Source organism: Alexandromys fortis, unplaced genomic scaffold, assembly GCF_014885135.2.
Source record: "Alexandromys fortis isolate MF-2015 unplaced genomic scaffold, M_Fortis_MF-2015_v1.1 scaffold_157, whole genome shotgun sequence".
Classification (NCBI taxonomy): Eukaryota; Metazoa; Chordata; class Mammalia; order Rodentia; family Cricetidae; genus Alexandromys; species Alexandromys fortis.
This window is the reverse complement of record NW_026068041.1, coordinates 3379411-3401767: the sequence shown is the minus strand read 5'-3', so window position 1 is coordinate 3401767 and position 22357 is coordinate 3379411. Positions and strand designations below refer to the sequence as shown.

Genomic DNA, 22357 nt, shown 5'->3' with positions numbered 1-22357 from the left:
CTCTCTCTCTCTCTCTCTCTCTCTCTCTCTCTCTCTCTCTCTCTCTCTCTCACACACACACACACACACACACACACACACACACACACTTTCCAAAGTCCTGCCCTTCTGCGCACTCCCACCATACACTGTCACTCATTCTAAGTCTGAGCTCACCAAGGTGGGCGGGGCTGGTCTGAACTTTCATCCTTCTGATGAAAGGCTTCTCCTGGGGCAGCTTTGAAGCCAGCTCGGTGGCGCAGCTGCGAGGCAGAGATGGGAGCCGAAAGCAATTGGGAATTCAGTGGAGGGGAAGAGGGCTGGACAGCACTTAAAGGCACTGAGGGCCAGTAGAGGATGTCCCCAGAGCTAGGAAGGGAAGGCATGATTTTGAGCCCGGAGCAGCAAATAAGGTATTCGAGTGCTTGGTGTCTACACAAGGGGCGGGCCTCCCTGAACAGCAAGGGCCTCTACTGGGCTACAGATGCATGGATGGAAAGATCAAAGGGTTGTCCTCTGGTTCAGGCTTCTGGACCTCCGAAAGCCAGGTTGTCCCGCACCATCAGCGTCTTGCGGAGATCACGGTCCACCAGGGGGCGCTTCATGCGCCACTTGTGCGCCTCCTGCAGGCCAGGCTCGAAGTAGTAGATGCAAGCTCCAAAGCCCACCAGGATGAGGACAGAGATGACCAGGTAGACAGGCACGAACCAGTCCAGGAAGTGCGGCATCGCGGCGGCTTTGGCTGCCAAGACACAGTCATGAGGACACGAGAAGGCTCCTTGGTAGTGCCCACCCAGAGAGAGAGACCCGAGAGCCTGCCAGCATCATATTACAGATAGGGAGACTGCCTAGGGTAGTGGGAGACTATACCTGACCAAGACGTCAGGGTGACTCAGCGGCCTTCCCACAGGCACCGAGCTGTGTCCCCTTCACATGAGAACACTCAGCTCCTACTCATTCGTCAAGAAATTTTTACAGCTGCGCTGGCTCCAGAGTCTGGGCCGCTGTACAAGTTGCCTAAGTCTGGGCCGCCACTTCCTGGGATGGAAGGGGAAACTGGTCCAACTCCAGCACAGGTCATGGTGAGCATTCACTAATCCTTGTGGGTTCGCAAAGCACTCTCTGCAAGAGGACAGGTGAAGAGGAACCTCTTCTGGTCTCCCTGCACCCCGAGGCCTGGCTGAACCCTGCCTTCTGCGGCTTGCTGACACCCCGCCCACCCATGCACACAGGCAAGGATGACTTGGCCACAGCTATATCAGGCAAAGTGTGGACTGGTGAAAATACGGTGCGCAAACACCCATCCCCAGGGCCCCCGGCCTGGTATCAACAGCGCCTGCACCGCCCAGTTTTGTAATTCTGAGGCCACGGTCGGCTAGCACCATAAAGCTTGGGTAAGATCAGAGCGTGTTTGGCTGTAAATGAAAAAAAGGGCTGCTCAGTGGGTCAGTGTATGTAAGATTTCCCATACCCATGCCTGCCGTGTATAGGCGCTACAATGTTGTTTTTATACACTGACCTTCAGCTGCCTTGTCTGAAAAAAGAAATCAAAACAGGCCCCAGTTCCTAAGTACATTGTAAATTAAACTTAAACATTTTATTTCTCATGTATGTGTGTGCACGCGAGTGCATGTGCATGTATGCATTTAAGCATGTGCACATGCGTGTGCACGCGTGTGATAGCATGAGTGTGGAGGTAGGAGGATAACTCTCAGTTGTTGAATCAATCCGTAGGGGTGTATGGGTCTGGGAGATTAAACTCAGGTTGCCAGGCAAAGCAGGAAGTGACTCCAACTGTTGAGCCATCTCACCAGCCCCATTTACAAAAGAAAAGAGAAGAAAAAAAAGGTTTTAGCCAGGTATGGTGGCACACGCCTATAATCCCAGCACTCCAGAGGCAGAGGCAGGCAAATCTCTGAGTTTGAGGCCAGCCTGGTCTACAGAGGGAGTTCCAGGACAGGCTCCAAAGCTACACAGAGAAACCCTGTCTCAAAAACAAACAAAAAAAAATTTTTTTGAAACAGGATCTCATATAGTCTAAGCTGGCCTCAAATCCACTACGTAGTTGACGATAACCTTGAACTTCTGGTCCTCCTGCCTTCGCCCCCCTTGTGCTGGGATTACAAGAGTTTGACACTATGCCTGGTTTATGCAGTACTGGGGATCGAACCCGGGGCTTCCCGCAGCCATCTCAGCCAGACAACTGTTGCTTTGAATGAGCCACAGAAGGAGAAAGCAGGAACAGGGACGGGAACATGTCAAGTGTTTCACAAAAGTCACGTGAACCCAGACTGCTCAGACTCTGTCCTGGTGGTACCTTGGATGCGAATGGTCCCCACAGGCACCTATGTTACAACACTTGGTCCCCAGTTGGTGGAACTGTCTGGGAAGGATTAGGAGGTGTGGCCTTGTTGGAGGGGGTGTGTCATTAGAGATGAACTTTGCATTTTCAAAAGCTAATCCCAATGATCTCACTCATGCTCTCTTTCTCTCTCTGTCTCTGCTTCTCTCTCTCTCTCTCTCTCTCTCTCTCTCTCTGCCTCCTGCTTGTGGATAAAAACGGGAGCCCTCGGCTGTTCCCGCTATCACACCTTTATTCCACCATCACGATCTCCGGCCCCCTGAAACCATAAGCCCAACTTACTCTCCGAGTTTCCTTGCTGGTGGCATTTGTCACAGTAATAGAAAAGAAACAAATGCAACCACCATCTGTGCTCTGTTCAGCCTCCCTACCTCAAGTCCCACGCTATGCACTCTCGTGGAACCCAGTGCCAGTCACCTGCTGCTGTGCAGTCCCCACCTTCACGGCTGCTTTGGTCTTCCTTAGTTCTCTGCATTCTTAATTACTGGGCAAACTTCCTCTTGTACTTCAAAAATCTCATCACCAATCGCTTTCTTCAGGGATGGGAAAATGCAGGGTCCGTTTACCCCACCCCTAAACCTTCCTTAGGTCTAGGAAAGCAGGGTCTGAGGACCCCCCCCTTCTGCGTACCCGGCAGAGTCCAGCATTTTCACAGGCTTAGCCAGGGCATATTGGCTGGGTGTCACTGTCTGTAGACAGAGGACAAACAGACGCCTAGACAAGGAAGGCACTTTGCAAAGGATTACTCAACTGAGAAGTGGCAGAGCTCATTCCCAGTGATGACCTGAGGCTCGAGTCCTCTGCGCCAGGAAGAAACTTCCCAAGCGTGAGGACATGAGCCACCCTGGCTTCTGGTGGCGAGCGGGACAGGAGAGTGGACAGAGTCACCTCCAGAGCAGGCTGAGGAGAAACGCCATTATTCTGACTTCCAAACTCCAGTTCCTCCTGTGTCCCCTAGTCTCAGGTGACCTGTCACCTTCAGAGAGAGAGAGATGCTGCTTCCTGGTCATGTGTCTACCTGTCTCTCCCCTTCCCCAGGGTCTCCATTGGCTGTCCTGAAATACAGCTGACAACTAAAGGTGCCCTATTTCTGGAGGGACTTATTAAAGGGCAGTCGTGGTCTTGAGTCAGGACTAGAGCAGCAGAGGTGGAGACGGTGCAGGGCTCAGCCCCCTCCTACACACCGTCCTTTCTGGAGAGCCAAATAAAGCGTTCAGAATTGCTGGGTGGGGAGGCTGCGGTGGGAGGGGGAGAGAGGGGCCCCAGGACAGAACCAAACTTCAGTCTGAAAATGACAGTCTGGGGCAAAGCGGTATCTATCTATTTCACTTGCAGAGCTTGGGGTCCCCCTGCCTTTCCAATACTCTAGACAAAAATCCATGCATTCTAGGGCAGCAGAGGACTCCTAGACCCTTTCCTGATTTCAAGGAAAACACCCACGATCTCTCTCTGTGACCTTGGACCACCCCTCACCCTCTACAGGCTGCAGGGTTCCCTATGCACAGTGGCAGGATGGGGGTGAGGGTTGCCAGACAATCGCTAAGAAAATAGCCAAGACTTTTTCAGCCCAGGTTCTATAAAGATTACAGAGCCCCACTCCCTGTCCCCAAGCCGCTAGCTACACTCAGTGTCCCCAGCATGCCTGCAGACTCACCTCATACCCGCAGACGCCTGGTCTGCACTCTGCACAGAGCGCACTGCCTCAGCCTGAGCGGCTCAGGGTTGGCCTGTAGACTCAGTCGCAGCTGCTGTCCCCAGAGACGCTGCCATCTGTGGCCGCTATGCTAGCTAGAGGCAGGGAGTGACAGGCCAATACTCCCACGGGAGATGGAGCTCCTCTGGTCTGAAGGCCTCTGAGTCGGCCAAAAGGCAACAATCCTGAGCCGGCTTGGCACCCTGGTACCTCTCCTTGCCATCAAAGACCCTTCCCTCTGCACCCCCACATTCAGGATGGCGGGAGGTGGGACCTGTCTCAGCCAATCAGCAGCCAGACAGTGCAAGGGCTTTATCTTCTGTTGCCCTGGCAACCAGCTTTTCTGGATCCCTCCACTGTACACGTGGTTCAGCAGATGACAGGGAGGGCAGAATTCAGGGAGGGATGAGAGTCACCTAGCAGGGACTAGGTCCCAAGGATGGCGGGCAGAGAGGGGGGAACCCAGGACAGACTAGGTGGGCAAAAACACACCAATAGTAACAGGCAGAGCTAATAAGGGTTCCATGTTATAAAGGGATGACCCAGAACTGAGACTGAGGGCTAGGGTGGGCTGTTTCAGTGATCTCTTGCTCCTGGCTAAACACTGTTTTCTGTCCTTCATTTCTATGAACCCATTTGATATTCATCTCAGGTCACAAGGCTGAACAAGAGCAGTTTCCTAGGTAAGCACACTAGCCTGCTTTCCGGGCCCCTCTGACAGCTACACACACACACACACACACACACACACACATGCACACACATGCACACGCACACACACACACACACACACGCATGCCTTGTCTTCTCACCGGGCACTAGCATCCCTACTCCCCTACTCAGTCTGCCTGCTGGCTGGGTGCTGGCCTGCTTGACCACGAAACAGCCCAGGATCAGAGAAGTGAAACTGATGGACTTAAAGTCATGGGTGAGGATTGGGGGTTTGAGAGCCAAGCTTTAAGCCTGGATTCTCCCCCCTGGGGGCTCCAGATAGAACCTGCGAGAGGGCTCATCCCGTGCACGTTCTATGAACAGCAATGGCTGTTGTCTCAAAAAAAATAGACCAGCCCCAAGGTCCCAGAATGTACAGAAGATGCATGGAGGACCCAGTTCCCCAGAATGTGTTCCCAGAAACCTGAGGACACGCAGAGGTGGAAGAAGGCTCTGGGTGAGGTGGCTTTGGGGCCCTCAGTCCCCTAGCATGCCACCATGCTACCTGGGAGCTCTGAAGTGAAGTGGGTCCTTCCCAGTGTATGTGGGTTAAGGAAGAGTGAGTTGAGGTTCCAGGGGTTTTTAAACTTCAAGTACTCTAGGGAAAGTATACTTTTGGGTAAAACACACCTGTTATACCTATAGATTTTTTTAATTATTGCGTTAATTGTGTGCCATGCTTTCATCTGTGTGTCCCGCTGTGGTCTGGGTATGGAGGTCAGAAAACAGCTTGCACGAATCAGTTCTCTTCTACCCTGTGGGTTCCAGGAATCGAACTCAGGTCATGGGGTTTGAGGCAGCAAGTACCCTGACCTGCTGGGCCATCTCACGGGCCAGTTTCTCTTTCTTTAATGCCAGATATGGAACCTAGAACTTCTCATGTGTTAATGTGTGAGCTCAGCATCACCGAACTTGATTTGCATAATAACTTTTTTTTTCTTTTGAGAACTTCGCTATGTAGCTCTGCCTATCCCGGAACTCACTACGTAGAGCATCCGGCCTTGATCCACCTGACTCTTCCTCTCAAGTGCTGGGATTAGAGGTTTGAACCACCCGTTCTCAGCATGTATAGTAGCTCCATATGTGCCAATAATGTCTCAACAAATATGTAAAGTGTGATAAATGGTCTGTAGGTATTGTTTTAGCCACTGCCTTAGTTAGGGTTTCTATTGCTGTGAAGAGACACCATGACCACAGCAATTCTTTTTTTTTTTTTTCTTAATGTATACAGTGTTCTGCCTGAATGTATCCTTGCAGGCCAGAAAAGGGCACCAGATCTCATTACAGATGGTTGTGAGCCATTATGTGGCTGCAGGGAATTGAACTCTGGAAGAGCAATCAGTGCTATTAACCACTGAGCCATCTCTCCAGCCCCCGCAGCAACTCTTATAAAGGAAAATATCTAATTGGGGCTGCCTTATGGTTTCAGAAGTTGGTTCATTATCATGGCGGCAGGAGAAGGAGCTGAGAATGCTACACCTGGTAGCAGGTAGCAGGAGAGACTGTGTACCACATTGGGCATAGCTTGAGCAAATGAGACCTCAAAGTCCGTGATGTGGGAGTGTCATATATCAATCTGTTGATTTCGTTGGTTAATTAAATAAATAAACTGCTTGCCCTGATAGGTTAAAACATAGGTGGGAGGAGTAAACAGGAGGAAGAGGAAGTGAGGTAAGACTCCTCAGACAGACGCGAGATAGCTCTGCTCTCAGAGACACACGCAATGAAGCTCCGACTCAGGATGGATGGAGGCTAGAATCTTCCCGGTAAGCGTACCTTGGGGTGCTTACACACATTATTAGAAATGGGCTAGTCCAGGTGCGAGAGTTAGCCGAGAAGAGGCTAGATATAATGGGCAAGCAGTGTTTAAAAGAATACAATTTGTGTGTTGTTATTTCAGGCATGAGCTAGCAGGTGGCCGGGGTGCTGGGGACGCAGCCCCGCCGCTCCTATTTCAACAAGCCCGTCTCCATCGTGACACATTTCCTCTAACAAGGCCATACCTACTCCAACAAGACCTCACTTCCTAATAGTGCGACTCCCTATGGGCCAAGCATTCAGACATTAGTCTTGGGGGGGGGCATACCTACTTAAACTAGCACAGCCACTAATTCTTTTAGTCATAGAAAAGCTTCATGGGAACCTCGTGTGTAATAGAGGTAAAGCCGGTGACTTCTATTAAAGGGTAAGATCTCTGGACCTCAACACTCAGATTCCCCCATCTGTCATAGGTATCCCACCAGGGCCTCATGGAAGTCAGTCTTCAGAAAAATGTCAGCGGGGCAATGATGGTGCACACTTTTAATCCCAGCAGAGGCAGGAGGATCTTTGTGAGTTTGAGGTCAGCCTGGTCTACAGAGTGAGTTCCAGCCAGGGATACACAGAGAAATCTTGCCTCAAAAAAAAAAAGAAAGAGAGAGAGAGAGAGAGAAAGGCTCAGAGGTTAAGAGCACTGGCTATTCTTCCAGAGGTCCTGAGTTCAATTCCCAGCAACCACATGGTGGCTCACAACCATCTGTAATGAGATCTGGCACCCTCTTCTGGTGTGCAGGTTTACATGCAAATAGAACACTGCATACATAATAAATAAATCTAAAAAAAAAAAAAAAAAAGAAATGGTGACTCAGATGTTGACTGTCTGTAAGTATTCATGAGATAAAACCCTTGAGGCCTGGGCCTAGCCTTCCTGTTAGTCCTGACCCTTCATCACAGTGTAGAGCGCACATACAACTATCTTCTATGCCAATGCCCACATTGACAGGTTCCAACTCTCCGTGGCCCCTCAGCCAGCAATCATATCTCTCCAATGGAGTGTGGTGTGTTTGGGTTCCCATGGGACATTTAATGCACGTTTATCTCGTACCTTTGCTCGGCTCCCGGCTGCTCCCTGGTGACTCTCCATGTTGGCACTGCTGCTGTTTTTGCTGATGACCCCCTGAGACTGAGTGCCCTCTGAGTGCCCTATGCCCAGCGCTGGGCTTGCTAAGGTGAGCACCTGTTGATTAACTGGGTCTCATCCCGGAACCCACTGAAAAGCCCAGACCAAAAGCCAAAGTCTTTGCATGGCCTGAGACCGGGAGGGGTCACCTGGGCCGCATCTCCTTTCCTCCTCCATTTGCTCTGGCCCCAGGCCTCTGTGATCTCAGGTTCTTAGCAGGGCTCCCCTCTGGGGTCTCTGCATTTCAAGGTTTTCTGCAGAAGCTTTTTATCCTCTATTGGTTCCTCCCTCTAGGAGATGGGAATGGGCCCCAGCATCTTCCTAGTGAGGCCTCCCTTGGTCCAAAGCAACTTCCGCTCATCCATCACCCTCTTGCCTGCTTTACTTTTTTCTTCATAGTTCCTGTTAATGTCTGATTTTGGGGGAGCCCCTTGAAACTCTAGGCCGTTAGAATCAAAGCGCTGCCTGTGTGGGGAACAGCAGCTCCAGGAAGCCTTTGAGTTCCTTCTCTTTCTAAGTGGGACAAGTTTAGTGTACAGTAAGGATTTAGGTTGGTCAAGGAGGAAGACTTAGGCTCCTCGGAAGTCATAATAAGCACAGGGTCTCTAACCTACATGGGAAGTAGAGAAAGACAAGCTCTCCTGGGAGTGTGGGGATCATGGAGAGAGTAGAAAGGGAGGGGGAAGGAAGAGAGAGGAGCGGAGAAAAATATATAGCTCAATAAAAAAAAATTGGAAAAAAATTTTTAAAAAAGAGGAGAGGAAGTTAGAAAAGGGATGGGGGGTCAGGTCTGGGTAAAAGAGAAGGTGGAATCAGTGTTGGGGAATATTATCTAAACACATTGTATTTATGTATGAAATTACCAAAGAAGAAATTTTTAAAAATTTAAAAATAAAAATTAAGTACGGTGTCACCCTTGTCTCCTCCCATCACAGGCCTGACATGTCTTGTGTATCTGTATTCCTAAACTTAGGCATTCAGTCTGGTATTTATGAATGACTAATGAGAATGGATGGATGGAAGGTAGTTCCTTCACTCAACAAGTATTTATAAGCAACTACAATGTACCACTTACCACTTAGAATGTGTTGGATAGACAAGGTGACAAAGTCTCTGAGCTCATATACCTGGGGTTTTTGTTATTGTTGTTGTTGTTTGTTTTTTTGTTGTTGTTGTTTATTTGTTTGGGGAGGGCTTTTTGTTTTGTTTGGGGGCTTTTTTTTTTTTTTTTTTTGGTTTTTTGAGCCTGTCCGTCCTGGAACTTGCTCTGTTGACCAGGCTGGCCTGGAACTCACAGAGATCCACCTGCCTCGGCCTCCCAAGTGCTGGGATTAAAGGCGTGTGCCACCACTGCCCAGCTGAGTTCCTATATCTTTAGTTGGACAGACAGACAATAGACAAATAACTGTATTGTTAAGGAATCAATCTAGGGCTAGGTAAAGTGGTGAACACCCTTAATCCCAGTAGGGGAGGCAAAGGCAAGCAGATCTCTGAGTTCGAGGCCAACCTGGCCTACTTAAGAGAGTTCTAGGACAAATGGGGCCTTATTGTGAGACCCTGTCTTAAAAAAAACAAAAGCAAAAACAATCTACAGGCTAGAGAGATGGCTCAGTGGTTTAGGACACTTGCTGATCTTGCAAAAGATCCAGCTTCCATTCCCAACACCCACATGGCAGCTCCCAACTGGATATAACTTCAGTTCCAAGGGAACCCGATGCCCTCTTCCGGCCTCCTCAGGTACTGCATACATGTGGTGCACTTACAGGCAAAACACTCATGCACATAAAATAAAAACATGAAGAAAAGAAAAAGGAGGAGGAGAAGGGGAAGGAGTTCAGGACAGCCAGAGACACACAGAGAAACCCTGTCTTGAAATAAAAAAAGAAAAAAGAAAAGAAAGACCTCCACCCAGGAACTATTTAGGAGGAAGAAGGAGATTTCCGGGAGTGGGAGGGGACCAAAATACTTACATATTTCATGATTACATATAATACATGCTAATAAAATCATTTTTAAAAAAATGGGTCAGTGGGGGCTGGAGAGATGGCTCAGCAGTTAAGAGCACTGACACTTCCAGAGGTCCTGAGTTCAAGTCCCAGCAACCACAGGGTGGCTCACAGCCATCTGTAATGAGATCTGGTGCCCTCTTCTGCTATGCATGGAAGCAGAAGTTGTATACATAATAAACAAATAATCTTTTAAAAAAAGAAAAGAAAATGGCCAGTGAGGTGGCCTCATGGGTAAAGGTGTTTGCCGCTGGCTCTGACGATGGTGGAGGGAAAGAAGCAAATACTCTGAGCACCACACACCATGGCACTCGTGCCCATATGTGCACACACGGTCAATTAGCAAAATGTAAAAAATAAATGCAAAGAAAATCCTCCCTCTAACTGCCCATGGTGCCTCCTGCCTGTAATCCCAGCCCTTGGAGAGGCTGAGGCAGGAAGGACTGCCCAGAGGCGAAGGCCAGCAGGCATCTCAGAGTAAAAACCTGTCCCAAAACAAAACAAAAGCCACACAAAAGAGTGAACCCCTATGACAGTTTGAAATTGGAGCAGAGGCATGAAGTAAGGGACAAGTTCTGACTGTTTGGGAGATTTCAGAGGGACCAAGAGGAAGAAGGACAAGGTCCTGAACAAGGACAGCCAGGGGCTGCCGTGAGGGTGGGGCTGTTTACTGAAGGGCTAAGAGCTGTTGAAGTCAGGGAAGTTGTCAGGAGTCAGGATGCCTGTGGATCGTGCCACGTGTTTGCAGCACGCTGAGATGGGATTCAGGGGCTGGTTGGGATCAAGGAAGTTGCATCTTCTGATTTCTGTCTCAAAAGGACCCAGATGCTATGTGGAGAACCTTAGAGCAGGGAGCAAGTGAGATGGTCCAGGTGATAGATGACAACGGCAGTCCTAATACTGCAGCGGTGGGATGTAGAGCAGAGCCAGGTGTGGTGGCGCACGCCTTTAATCCCAGCATTTGGGAGGCAGAAGCAGGTGGATCTCTGTGAGTTCGAGGCCAGCCTGGTCTACAGTGTGAGTTCCAGGACAGCCAGGGCTACACAGAGAAATCCTGTCTCAAAACAAAACAAAACAAAAAACAACAGAGGGGTATTGCTAGATTACTTCCTGTTGTTTGGGGGTATCAAATCTTTGGGGCAAGCTTGATTTTCACCATGTGGGTGCAATGGGGGTCCTAGGCCTCTGGGGATGATTATCTTGTTATAATCAGGTTATAACAAGATCCTGTAACAAGTGATTAAATGTCTGATGAGAAATCTTTTGAGTCTGCTGTTGAAGAAGTCTAGACAAGAAGTTTATGAGACAGGGTGCAATTAGTGGAACTAGGGAAAGGAGGTGAAGAGGAGTTAAGAATGGCAATATGTGGGCTGGGGATATAGTTCAGTGGCAAACGCTTGCTTAGCATGTGTTCTAATACTAGTAAGACTCTAAAAAGAGAAAACCATTCTAGCCCAGCGGTGGTGGCTCACGCCTTCAATCCCAGCACTCAGGAAACAGAGGCAGACAGACCTCTGAGTTCAAGGCCAACCTAGTCCACAGAGTGAGTTCCAGAACAGCCAGGACTACACAGAGAAATTCTAATCTTGAAAAACAAAACAAAACAAAACAAAACAAAACAAAACAAAAGGCAAATTCCAATTCCCTACTGGACAGTCAACAATCCACTGGCCAGAGGCATTAAGTTGATTCTTATGATTTTCGAGATCTGTCTGGAGATGTCCGATTTTTGTCTTTTATTATACCTGACTGGTTGACATAGAAGCAACATTCCTCCCAGAGGAAGAGGCAAAGGCCACCTTTTCTCCGCTGTTAGGTCTAATCCTTGCCAAGTTTCTTTAATGGTTTTCAAGTGCTTTGCATAGAAAGAAAATTTTTCTTAAAGCCACACAATGACCTCTTTGTCCTGCACAGAGCAGGTCGAGTGAGTGCCCTATCACACTGTAGAACTATTTCAGCTAATGAGTCTACTTGTTGATAGATTTGGGTCTATTTGGTTTTAAACAGGTACTTCCCTTTCTAGTCCAGTAAGCATTATAGGTAGCCATTTTGTCCCCTCTATCAGAGGGTTTCCTTTTGACCTAACATTCCAGCCTTTTATAGAGGAGACATGCTCTCTTCTGTGTCTACTTTCTGATGAAATTAGGACCCTCTTGTCAGGGCACAGGGAGGCTGGAATGTTAGTCAGTGGCCAGGAGGGGACTCAGGCAATGGGGCATTCAACAGCAGCATCTGGTTCCCTGACCCAGCTGTAGAGACTGGGAGCAGTCACGTCATGTTTCGGCAAGACCAGGGCCCGAAGCCAATTGGAAGTTTATAGTCCACAGCTGATTCCCGAATGGCGTCTGTCAATCAAGTGGAAATCCGCTGAGACAGAGACTAAAGAGAGAAGTTTAGGAACTTAAAGAAAAACCATACACTAGAACTTTCTGGTAGGAGGGGGAAGGGAGGGGTCCCAAGACTAGAGGAGAGAGAAATCACACCCTCAGGAATAGGCAGGTAGGAAATAGGCTGTATCAGGAGAAATGGCTCAACCGTTCAGAGCACTGGCTGTTCTTCCGGAGGACCCAGGTTGGATTCGGAACACCCACGTGGCAGCTCGTGACGGTCTGTAAACTCGTTTCAATTAAATTGAAAACTTCAAAAATATATATAATGAACTAAGTATTTTTTTTTTTTTAAAGAGGAGGATGGTAGTGGCCGGAGTGATGGCTCAGCAGTTAAGAGCACGTACTGCTCCTGAGGGGCAGGCAGAGAGGCGGCGGTTTCTTTTAGAATGCCGGCAGGCGGAGACCCGCCCAGACGTTCAAGCCCCGCCCGTTCCCGCTTAGCCCCGCCCACTGGAGGCGGGACTCCGGAAGGTTTGAAAGCGCGGCGCGCTGAGCTGGGTGGCTCGGCTGCCGCTGAGATGTCGGTGCTGAGGCCGATGGACAAGCTGCCTGACCTGAACCGGGCCACCATCTTGGTAAGTACGGAAGGCGCCCTGGGCCGGCTTCCCGCAAGCCCGGGCCCGTGCGCTTCCTCAAGCCACAGCGCGCCCGTCCGGAGTAGGCAGGATCACTACTCTGAACCAATCGGAGCGGCGGCTTACGAAACTGAATAGCGCCTCCACCAATGGGCGCGCGACTGGCTCTGCCGCATGCTTGAGTGGGCGTTTCAGTTCGAACTTGGGTTTCCCGCGTTCGGTGGGAGAGGCCGAGCGCTCCTTGGAGTGCCGCTCTCCCGGTTCCCCTTCGAGCCGCCTCTGGCTGGGTGTATACCCTCATGGGGGATTCAAAGCGCTGGGCTCTCCAGCGGAGCCGCCCTGCTCGGGTCTCCACCTGTCTGGTCCTCTCCCTTCGCAGCTGGTGGGCACGGAGGATGCGCTTCTGCAGCAGCTGGCGGAGTCCATGCTCAAAGACGACTGTGCTTCCGAGCTGAGGGTGTAAGTTTCGTTGGTGCAGTCTGAACTCTGGGCTGGCCTGCGGGGAAGGGAAGGAAGCCTGCAGGAGAGGGCCCAACTCTTCCCAGATGCCACCTGTCCTCCCTCGTCCTGCCCACCCTGGCGGAACTGACTTTTTACAAGTCTCTGCAAATGTTCATGACCCACACACAACGCCAAAAGCCCACTTACCCCACTGGAGTTCTGGGTCGTCAGCACCTAAAAACAAAGCAGAGGTCTGTGCCTTGGTTTAGCTTCCTTTTGCTGCCGTAAGATACTCTGACGAAAGCAACTCAAGGGATAAGAGATGCTTGGCTCACAGTGCCAGGTTCCAGCCCTTGGTGGCTGGAGAAGCCGGCGCTGCGGGAACTTGAAGCAGTCAGTGATATCATATCCACACTCTAGAGGAAAGCATGCATGCTAGTACTTAGGTTGCTTTCTTCTTAGACAATCCGATCCCCTCCCAGAAAATGGTGCCACCTGTAGTGGGCTCAACTACTTAGAATGTTAGAGGCCGCACCTGACCATGTCTTGGGGGGAAATGACAACATTTTTAAAAATGTTATGCTTTTGGTCTGGGAAGAACTGGTTGTGTCCCACCTCAGTGCTGGATTCCAGAGGCAGCTCCTTCCGCGGTAAAGGAAGGTACGTGAGCAGTCGCTGTGAGGTGGCTACGCCTGTTTTCAGTCCTGCCCTTCTTGTTTTTCAGCCACTTGGCCAACTCCCTCCCTTTGCCCTCTGACGTGAACCGGCCCCGAATCGACCTGATTGTGTTTGTGATTAACCTGCACAGCAAACACAGGTGAGAGCCAGGACAGGCCTCTGGAGGACCTGGCTTGGCCACTGCTGGAACGGTAACCACGTGATGGGAAGGCGGGGCCCTGAGAGGCTGCCTAGGGTGAGGAGGGAGGGCTGCAGGGTTTGAAAGAGGAACCAGGACCTGTTCGTTAGCACCTCCGTGCCTAGTGCCTAAGGGGGCCAAAAGAGAGCTTTGTACCCCCTGCAGTTACAGTCGGTGGAGAGCTGCCCTGTGGGTTCTGGGAGCATCGTACCCCCTGCAGTTAGAGTCGGTGGTGAGCTGCCCTGTGGGTTCTGGGATGCAAACTCAAGTCCTCTGGAAGAGAGTCAGGGCGCTTAACTTTCCACGCCTACACTTGATGCCCTGTTTCCTGTTTATCTTGTTTGTGGTGCTGTGAACCAGTGCTCCGCTGAGGTTTTTTACACTGGGGGTTGTTATGCCCAGATCATTTATAAACGGGGTGTGACCTGAGACCGGTCCCACGAGGGGTACGTGAGCGTGGGGGAGGTTGGGAGTGGGCGGGGCTTGTCTCTTCAAGGAACAGGGTACCCAGCTGACAGTCCAAGCCAGCAGATTGCCACGGAGTCACTCACCCCCAAACCAACTAGGAGAACGAGTCCTGTATGTAAAAGCAAAGAGCCTTTATTCCTACACAGGTTTGCAAACTCGAACTCTCGATGTGTCCAACGTATTGGAGTGATCGGAGAGCCCCGAGCTCAGCTGGGGTTGGTTTTTATAATAGCAGACATTGGGGTGAGGGATTGCTAAGGTTTAGGACGCCTGATTAGCTGACATTTGTCTAGGGGTGTCCTGGTGACAAGCGATGGGTGTGTGCTGGCAGGTGATCCTATCTACAATGGTTGGAATATTAAGAATTTCCTTTGGACAGTCTGTTCCTAGGTGGTGTCAGTTTGTGGTCTTTCTTGGAACCAGGTATTGGGACCTCTGTGGAGCTTGTCAGGGCTGGGTTCTACAGGGGTTAAATTTCAGCACATGACCTGTTAGCGACTAAACCCTATCAAAACTACAGCAGTCAGGAGTTGATAGTATGCAGGACAGTATTTGAGAAAAACAGCAGGTATTTGCAGAGAAAATTCCTAGAAGAATTACACCCCAAACTGTTGGCAGCAGTTTCCTCTAGAGAGTTGGCAGCCAAGAATCCTCAATGAAAGAGGACTCTTATTAAAGTGTGTGTGTGGGTGTGTGTACACAATATTTACTGCCTGATTATTTTATAAGCAATTATAAGCATTCATCAATTTCTCTCTAAGTAAAAGTAAATTTTCAAACAGGGTATGGGCTGGGCAGGTGGCTCAGTGGTTATGAAAGTTTGGTTTCCAGCACTCACAATAGGAGGTTCACAATCTATAACTTCAGCTCGGGGGATCCAATGCATCTGGCCTCCAGACACCAGCACTCCTGTACACCTAAATTCATGCAAGCACTGATCAACACATAGTTTAAAATAATAATAATAATACCTTTGAAAAAATAAACAGATGGGAAAATCCCAACATTTGGGATGTGGAGACAGGAAGATCAGAAGTTCAAGGTCATCTTCAGGGCAGCCTGAACTACGTAAGGTCTTGACTCAAAAGGTCACCCAAGTTCAACCCAGTTCTGACCCACACAAGTACTTCACGGTACCTTCCATGGATGTGTGTGCGTGCACACACACAATGAATAAATATCAAAAAATAATAACCCAGGTTTTAGCTAGGCATAATATTGTATATTATGATCTCAGCACTCAGAATGCTGAGGCAGGAGGATCAGGAGATAGACGCCAGCTTGAGCTACAATAATGGCATCCCATCTCAAAAAACAACATGGGGGGGGGAAATGTTGAGACAGAGTTCTCTAAGTAGCCTCGAATGTCCTGGAACTCTAGATCAGGCTGGCTTCAAAGTTAGAGACTTTGCCTGCCTCTGCCTCCTGAGTGGTAGTATTAGAGGCATACCCAAGCGGGGCTGTGTTGTAAAATTCTGTCTTTTTTTTTTTTTTTTTTTTCTTGCTTGGACTTGTGTCCCAGCTTCCAGAAGGTAGAGGAATCTCTGAACCATGTGGACAGTCGCTTCTTCCTGGGGAAAGTCTGCTTCCTCGCCACAGGGGGTAAGTGTGAGCCCCTTCCTGCTCACCCCTACCCCAGCTAGAGCGTTAGCGTAATCACAGTTGTGGCCCCTTGCTATGGCGGCCTGCAGAGAGATTCTCCTTACCCCACCTGCTGTCTGAGGAGGTCCAAAGAGGACATGGGATCTTCTAGAGCTGGAGTTACAGTTACAGATGGTTGTGAGCCACCATGGGTGCTGGGAATTGAACCCAGGTCGTCTGGAAGAGCAGTCATTGCTCTTAACTGCTGAGCCATCTCCGACCTCCATTTTAGAATGTACTTTGAGACAGGGACTCATGGTGTAGCTCAGGAGGTAGAGGCAGAGGCAGGTGGGCCTCTGGCAGATGTAGCCTGCAATGTGCCTGGCTTCTTTGCAGCTGGACGGGAGAGCCACTGCAGCGTTCACCGGAGCACTGTCGTGAAGCTGGCCCACACCTACCGAAGCCCCTTGCTCTTCTGTGACTTAGAGGTGAGAGCCCTGTCGTTGTGGTCAGTACTATACTTCAGTACAAGGAAAGGGCAGTGAAAACACATTGGGAATGCTTACTGAAGGGTCAGCAGGTGTCCAGGTAAGTCGTGTGTGTGTGTGTGTGTGTGTGTGTGTGTGTGTGTGTGTGTGTGTGTGTGTGTGTGTTTGTGTGTGTGTGTTTGTGTTTGACAGTCTCTGTTAATACTGCCTCTCCTGCTAGGGTATAAGTACTTATGAAGCGTCGTGTCTAATTGACCTTGTGCCTGTTATTCTGGCTGTTGAGAGCACCTGATGTCATCTACCCTCCATGGACTACAGTCTGTGGTGTCACAGGGCTTTTGTAGGTGTGCTCCCCAGGTGAGCCCTGTCTAGCCATAACAAAGCAGGTCTACATTCTCTCTCTCTCTCTCTCTCTCTCTCTCTCTCTCTCTCTCTCTCTCTCTCTCTCTCTCTCTGGTTTTTCAAGGTAGGGTTTCTCTGTAGATTTGGAGCCTGTCTTGGAACTCAACTCCGTAAACCAGGCTGGCCTCGAACTCAGAGATCTGCCTGTCTCCGCTCCCAAGTGCTGGGATTAAAAGCGTGTGCCACCACCACCTGGCTCTTTTTTTCTTTTTATTCATGATGTTTATTGGTGTTTTGCCATGTGTGTCGGGTCCCTTAGAACTAGAATTGTGGACAGTTGTGAGCTGCCGTGTGGGTGCTGGGAATTGAACCCGGGGCCTCTGGAAGAGCAGTCAGTGCTATACTGAGTCATCTTTCCAGCCCCGCTTTTTCTCCTTTTATTCTGTGTTTGTGCTGTATGCATATGTGGGGGAAGGGAATCGTGCACCTGCGCATTCCCCAAAGCCAGAGAAGGATGTCAGGTGTCCTCTCACACTACTGAGTTCCCTTGAGCAGGGTTTTTGCTGAATCTGGAACTAGACTGGTGGCTGTCCAGCCCCAGCAGTGTCCTGCCTCTGCCCACAGCACTAGAGTTACTGGCACCCGCAGCCATGTACAGCTTTTGACATGGCTGCTAGGATCAGAGCGCATGCTTGTTGAGCATCACCACCATGCCAGCTCTGGAGCCCCAGAAGTGCATCTGCATTGGCAGGTGTTGTTCAGCAGGAGTTAGTGTACGCTTCCTGGGAGAATTACCAAACGTTCTCTGGACCCAGGCTGCCCCACCTACATACCCGGCCTGCTCAGGACAAAATCCAACACATCCTGTGGCCAGGGTTTTCTGTAATTTGGTCTGTGAACTGTGCCCGTGACAGCGGAATTCAGGTTATCTATAAATTTGGATGAGAAGTAGAACTTGTCCGCTCCCCCACAGCATCATACAACCCTCTAGGTGGAGCTGAGCTCATGAGTTAGCCAAGAGTGTTAGTGGGAATAGCTAAGTTAGCAGTTACCAACAGACGTAGCATGTTGGAGCTGTAATGCTGGCTTATTAGTTAAGAGCATTTGCTATTCTTGCAGAGGACCTGAGTTTGATTCTCAGCATCTACATAGCAGCTTACAACTGTCTATAACTCGGCCTTCTCGGGCACCAGGCACACACACATACATGCAGGCAGAACACCCATACACAGAAGTACTGATTTACATGTTAGCAACTCATCGCTGCTGTGCTCTGGTTGCTAAACTGCCCCTAGACTGAGACATGGATCAGGGTATACATACCATTCATCACACATCGGTCTTTCTTGTTAACAATGTTTTCAGAAGTCTCAACTAGATCCAGGCTGTGCTCTCAGAGGTGACGACACCCTGTACCCTGGCACATCCGAAGTGTCTCACCCTCCAGGCTTTCCTCATGACAAACCCCTGAGAAAACACTCCAGAAAGAGTCACCTTGCTCAGTCACACAGTAAGGTAAAGCCAGCCCGTTAGTGTGCAGCTGTCCCCCCAGTGAGGCCTGCTGACCATGTGGCTTTGCGTGAGTCGCCTTAGATCCGTTTCTCGGTAGTTTTATGATCGCTTACTGAAGAATCATCTTTACCAGTCTGGCGGTGGTGGCGCACACCTTTAATCCCAGCACTCAGGAAACAGAGGCAGGTGGATCTCTCTGAGTTCTACAGAGTGAGTTCCAGAACAGGCTCCAAAGCTACAAAGAAACCCTGTCTTTGAAAATTGGTGGTGTGGGGGGTGTGGAGAGGAACGGGACGACTTTTGTAACCCAGGTGCAGGTGGTGGTTGTGATGCCTGCTGACCCTGTGACAGGTGCTCTTGCTGTTCTGCATGTGGCCATGTGGTGGCAGGCCACACCAGTTTTTGAGTTTTCACGGCACTGGAAGCCTAGACTAGGACAGCAATGGGGTTCAGCGGGTGAAGGCACTGCTCTCAGCCTGAGTTCTGTCCTTGGGCCCCCACAGGTAAGGAGAGAATGGATTCCTTGCAAATTGACCTCTGACCTTCATGCGTGGGTGTACACGTACACACATTCTCTGTCTAAATGTGGTTTTGAAGGAAAGTCACGGGGCCAGCTGTGGAGAGGAAAGCAAAAGCTGCAGTCTCGTCTTCAGCTGGCAGCAAGGCCACAGATACCTGCCCAGAACATGTGCCTTGGGGGGCCCACGTGTCTGGGTTGTCCTTTTCAGAGCATACCTACTGTCTTCTCAAGTTGGAACCTCAATATATTTGGACATCTTTGTGTGATGGAGAGTTGCTAGCTCTCTTTTAGACTGGGAAACACTTGGACGATACTTCTCAACCTGTGGGTCGAGACCCCTTTGGGGTCACATATCTGATATCCTGCATATCAGATATTTGCTTCGATTCCTAAAGCGTCAAAATTAGAGTTATGAAGTAGCAACAAAATAATTTTATGGTTGGGGTCACTGCAGCATGAGGGCTGTACTAAAGGGTTGCAGCACTAGGGGCTTGAGAAGTGCTAGGAGGGGTGTGGCTCGCCCAGAGGCACTGTCTACCTCAGGGCCTGTGCTAGTGCTTGGGGACACAAAGCAAACACCAGCCTGTCTTTTCAGACATTAGGGAGGTGCTTGGCAGCCCGGCAGAGCGTGTCTTCCCGTGGGTGTGGGCCGTCATAACTGCGATCAGAATGGTGTTGGGGGTATCTCCGTGTGGGGCTTGAGTGGCAAGAGACATCTGTGGCACTCAGACTAGAGCAGCTGTAGATTGGAGATAGAGACCTTCGAGGAGGGGGATTCAAAATACCTCTCGCATATACACAGTGTGCCCAGCACCGTTGCTGGCATTGGAGACACCGCACAGAACAAAATGGTGAAATTTATATAGAGACCCTGGCTGTGTGCTAGTCAGGAGCACGCGCAGGCCACTCTGCTTGTTTGTTTGCTGTGTTAAAAAGAATGGCTGGAGCCGGGCGGTGGTTCTGCACACCCTTAGTTCCAGCACTACAGAGGCAGAGGCAGGCGGATCTCTGTGAGTTTGAGGCCAGCCTGGTCTACAGATAAAGTTCTATGACAGCCAAGGCTACACAGAGAAACCCTGTCTGGAGAGAGAGAATGAGAATATGACTGGGGTGTGAGGGGTGGGAGCTTGAGGTGTAGCTGTGTGGGTACTGAAGGGGAGAGCGCGTGTCTGTAGCCGAACACTGGGAGGGCAGAGCAGTGGGAAGTGTCAATAGTGATGGGGTCATCAAGTCAGTAAAGGCTGTGGCTTTTACTCCACATACAGCTGGGGTTGCTGGTAGCTTGCGGTCCGGTGGTTGGGGGGGGGGGGGGGGGGGGGGGGGGTGGTGGGGGGGGGGGGGTGGGGGGGTGGGGGGTGGTTCTGCTCTGACTCTGTTAGTGTGGCATAAATGAGGACTGAGTTTAGAGATTTTTCTGGAAGGGTTGAGTGGCCTGGGTTCAGTGATGTCCAGGAAGAGTGACGTGGGATGGTCCATAGTCCTTGCTGTTTCCTGGACAGTCAACAGAATGTGCTAGTGGCCAGGTGTGAGGTGACAGGAAGACGAGTCGGACAACTGAGGCTTCCGGCATGGCCGGTAGGATGTGCTGCCTCTAGAGATGAGCACAGTTGTGGGAGCAGTCAGTGCCGACCACAGTGCCCGAGGCCACTTGCTGGAGCACTTGCTGTTCGCAAGGCAAATGCTTGTAAGCACTTCTTACTTGCCCAGAACTCACTCTGTCAGGACAGCTGCACAACCCCCGGCTTCCCTGGGCCCAATAAAGGACACGTGGCATGAGCCACACACTCTTATCTGTGTCGAGGGCCACTCTGTCCATCCTCCCTATTGTCCCTGTGTCTTCCTGGGGTGCCTGGGACTAGCCATGGTTGAGGTCCCAGCTCTGCAGTCACACCTCTGTGACCCTGGACTGTATTTGACCTTATCAGGTTTTTTGTTTGTTTGCTTGGTTGATTTGTCAAGACAGGGTTTCTCTTTGTAACCCTGGCCATCCTGAAACTCACTCTGTAGACCAGGCTGGCCTCAAACTCAGAGATCTGCCTGCCTCTGCGTCCTGAGTGCTGGGATTAAAGGCGTGCGCCACCACCGCCAACCAGTCTTGTCAATCCCCTATTTCCTCTTGATCGGGACTCACAGTCTCTGGGTGTCTCTAGGTTTTAAAAGCTACCTGGTTGGGTATGGCACAATCATGGGATACCCCTGCATCTCACCCCCCAGCTTTGCCTTGGCCAGCCACCCCCTCACTGCTGTTCTTTGCTCTTCCCTGAAGGTGGAGAGCTTTCGAGCCACCATGGCCCAGCGCCTGGTACGCATGCTGCAGATCTGTGCTGGCCACGTGCCTGGTGTCTCAGCGCTGAACCTGCTGTCTTTGCTGAGGAGCTCCGACAGCCCCCCGTCCAAGGAGTCGTGAGCACTGCTGCCCTCCCCGCATTTGGCTCTAGCTCCATAAGCAATCACTGTTGGTGAAGACCAGTCAGGGCCTGGCAGGCCCAGGAGGCATCCTGCTCACTGCAAGGCTGAGTGAGCTCTGTTCCACCAGGCAGTGCAGTGCTGGGCAGGAATGGGGAAGGGAGCCCCGTGGTTGGAATCCCATGCCTCCCAACTCACCCCACAGAGGCCCATATCTTCACCTGTCTGGTGGGCTGCATCCACTGAAGATTTCTTTGGAACAAAGAGCCATGACTTAAAAAAAAAAAAAAAAAAAAAAAAAAACTGAAAATCTGTCTCATCCACCATTTGACTTTGTAAATGAGGAAACTGACTCAGTGCAATTAAGGAGAGAGTGTGGCTTCCAGGATCCCAGAGAAGTGTCACGTGCTGGCCCTGCTTCTTATACCCCAGCCGTTGCTCCTGGGAACTGTTTCCTGGTGTGAATGATATGGTTGGTTCTCGTGTCACGTTGAGGGGATTAAATGACATGGTAGGTGGTGTGCTGCCTGCGACTGCGTTACTCCTGCAACTTGTCTGTTTGTCTGGCAGATCGGCATGCCCTGCACAGCAGCAACAAGGCATTCAGCAAACAGTCATGTAAAACCAGACCGAGCTGGTTCTTAAAGCTATCTTATAGCAGGCAGACGTGACACTAGCAAGGTCAGTGTGAGAAGCAAGAGGCCCGTGCAAGGGCCAGGTTGGACTGGGGAAGTTCTGTTAGCCAAGATTCCCAGTGCTACAGGAGTGGGCTTAGCTCATGGGGGTCTGGGGGGAGGTCTGTTGAGCACAGAAGGCTTCCATCAATAGTGGCAGGGACAGCCTCTGCTTGGATGTCACAGGGCCTGTAGCTACCTTCAGAACAGCACAAAGGCCTGCCCCTAGAATGAAGAGTTAGACATACTTCTCTGTTTTTTTTTTGTTATTGTTGGGTTTTTTGTACCTTGGGGCTTTTGTTTTTGAGACACGGTTTTTGTGTGTAGTAAACTCACTCTGTAGACCAGGCTGGCCTTGAACTCAGAACACCTGCCTACCCAGTGCTGGGATTAAAGGTGGGAACCACCTGACCTG

At 50.4% G+C, this 22357-nt stretch overlaps 2 protein-coding genes across 3 annotated transcripts; one reads left to right on the top strand and one right to left on the bottom strand.

Moving 5' to 3' along the window:
- Nucleotides 1-483: 483 nt before the first annotated feature.
- Nucleotides 484-707, bottom strand: Smim45 (small integral membrane protein 45). Its single transcript, XM_050165548.1, has one exon. It carries the CDS (start codon nucleotides 705-707, stop codon nucleotides 501-503), a length of 207 nt encoding a protein of 68 aa, XP_050021505.1. The 3' UTR covers nucleotides 484-500.
- An 11364-nt stretch (nucleotides 708-12071) lies between these two features.
- Nucleotides 12072-21787, top strand: Cenpm (centromere protein M). 2 transcript variants are annotated; one of them, XM_050165795.1, is made up of 7 exons: nucleotides 12072-12296; nucleotides 12374-12654; nucleotides 13034-13113; nucleotides 13820-13912; nucleotides 15942-16021; nucleotides 16397-16488; nucleotides 21129-21787. In XM_050165795.1, the coding sequence occupies exons 2-7, from the start codon at nucleotides 12466-12468 to the stop codon at nucleotides 21267-21269; spliced, it is 675 nt and encodes a 224-aa protein (XP_050021752.1). In that variant the 5' UTR covers nucleotides 12072-12296; nucleotides 12374-12465; the 3' UTR covers nucleotides 21270-21787. The 2 variants fall into 2 exon arrangements, with proteins under 2 accessions (XP_050021752.1, XP_050021753.1); XM_050165796.1 differs by lacking the exon at nucleotides 12072-12296 and having other exon boundaries at nucleotides 12363-12654.
- Nucleotides 21788-22357: the final 570 nt, after the last annotated feature.

Bases quoted from the DNA above. Each gene is read 5' to 3' on its own strand.
- Smim45 (XM_050165548.1), bottom strand. From the start codon at position 707: ATGCCGCACTTCCTGGACTGGTTCGTGCCTGTCTACCTGGTCATCTCT.
- Cenpm (XM_050165795.1), top strand. From the start codon at position 12,466: ATGCCGGCAGGCGGAGACCCGCCCAGACGTTCAAGCCCCGCCCGTTCC. The intron at 13,913-15,941 runs GTGAGAGCCAGG...CTTGTGTCCCAG, and splicing joins AACCTGCACAGCAAACACAG to CTTCCAGAAGGTAGAGGAAT. The intron at 16,022-16,396 runs GTAAGTGTGAGC...GCTTCTTTGCAG, and splicing joins CTGCTTCCTCGCCACAGGGG to CTGGACGGGAGAGCCACTGC.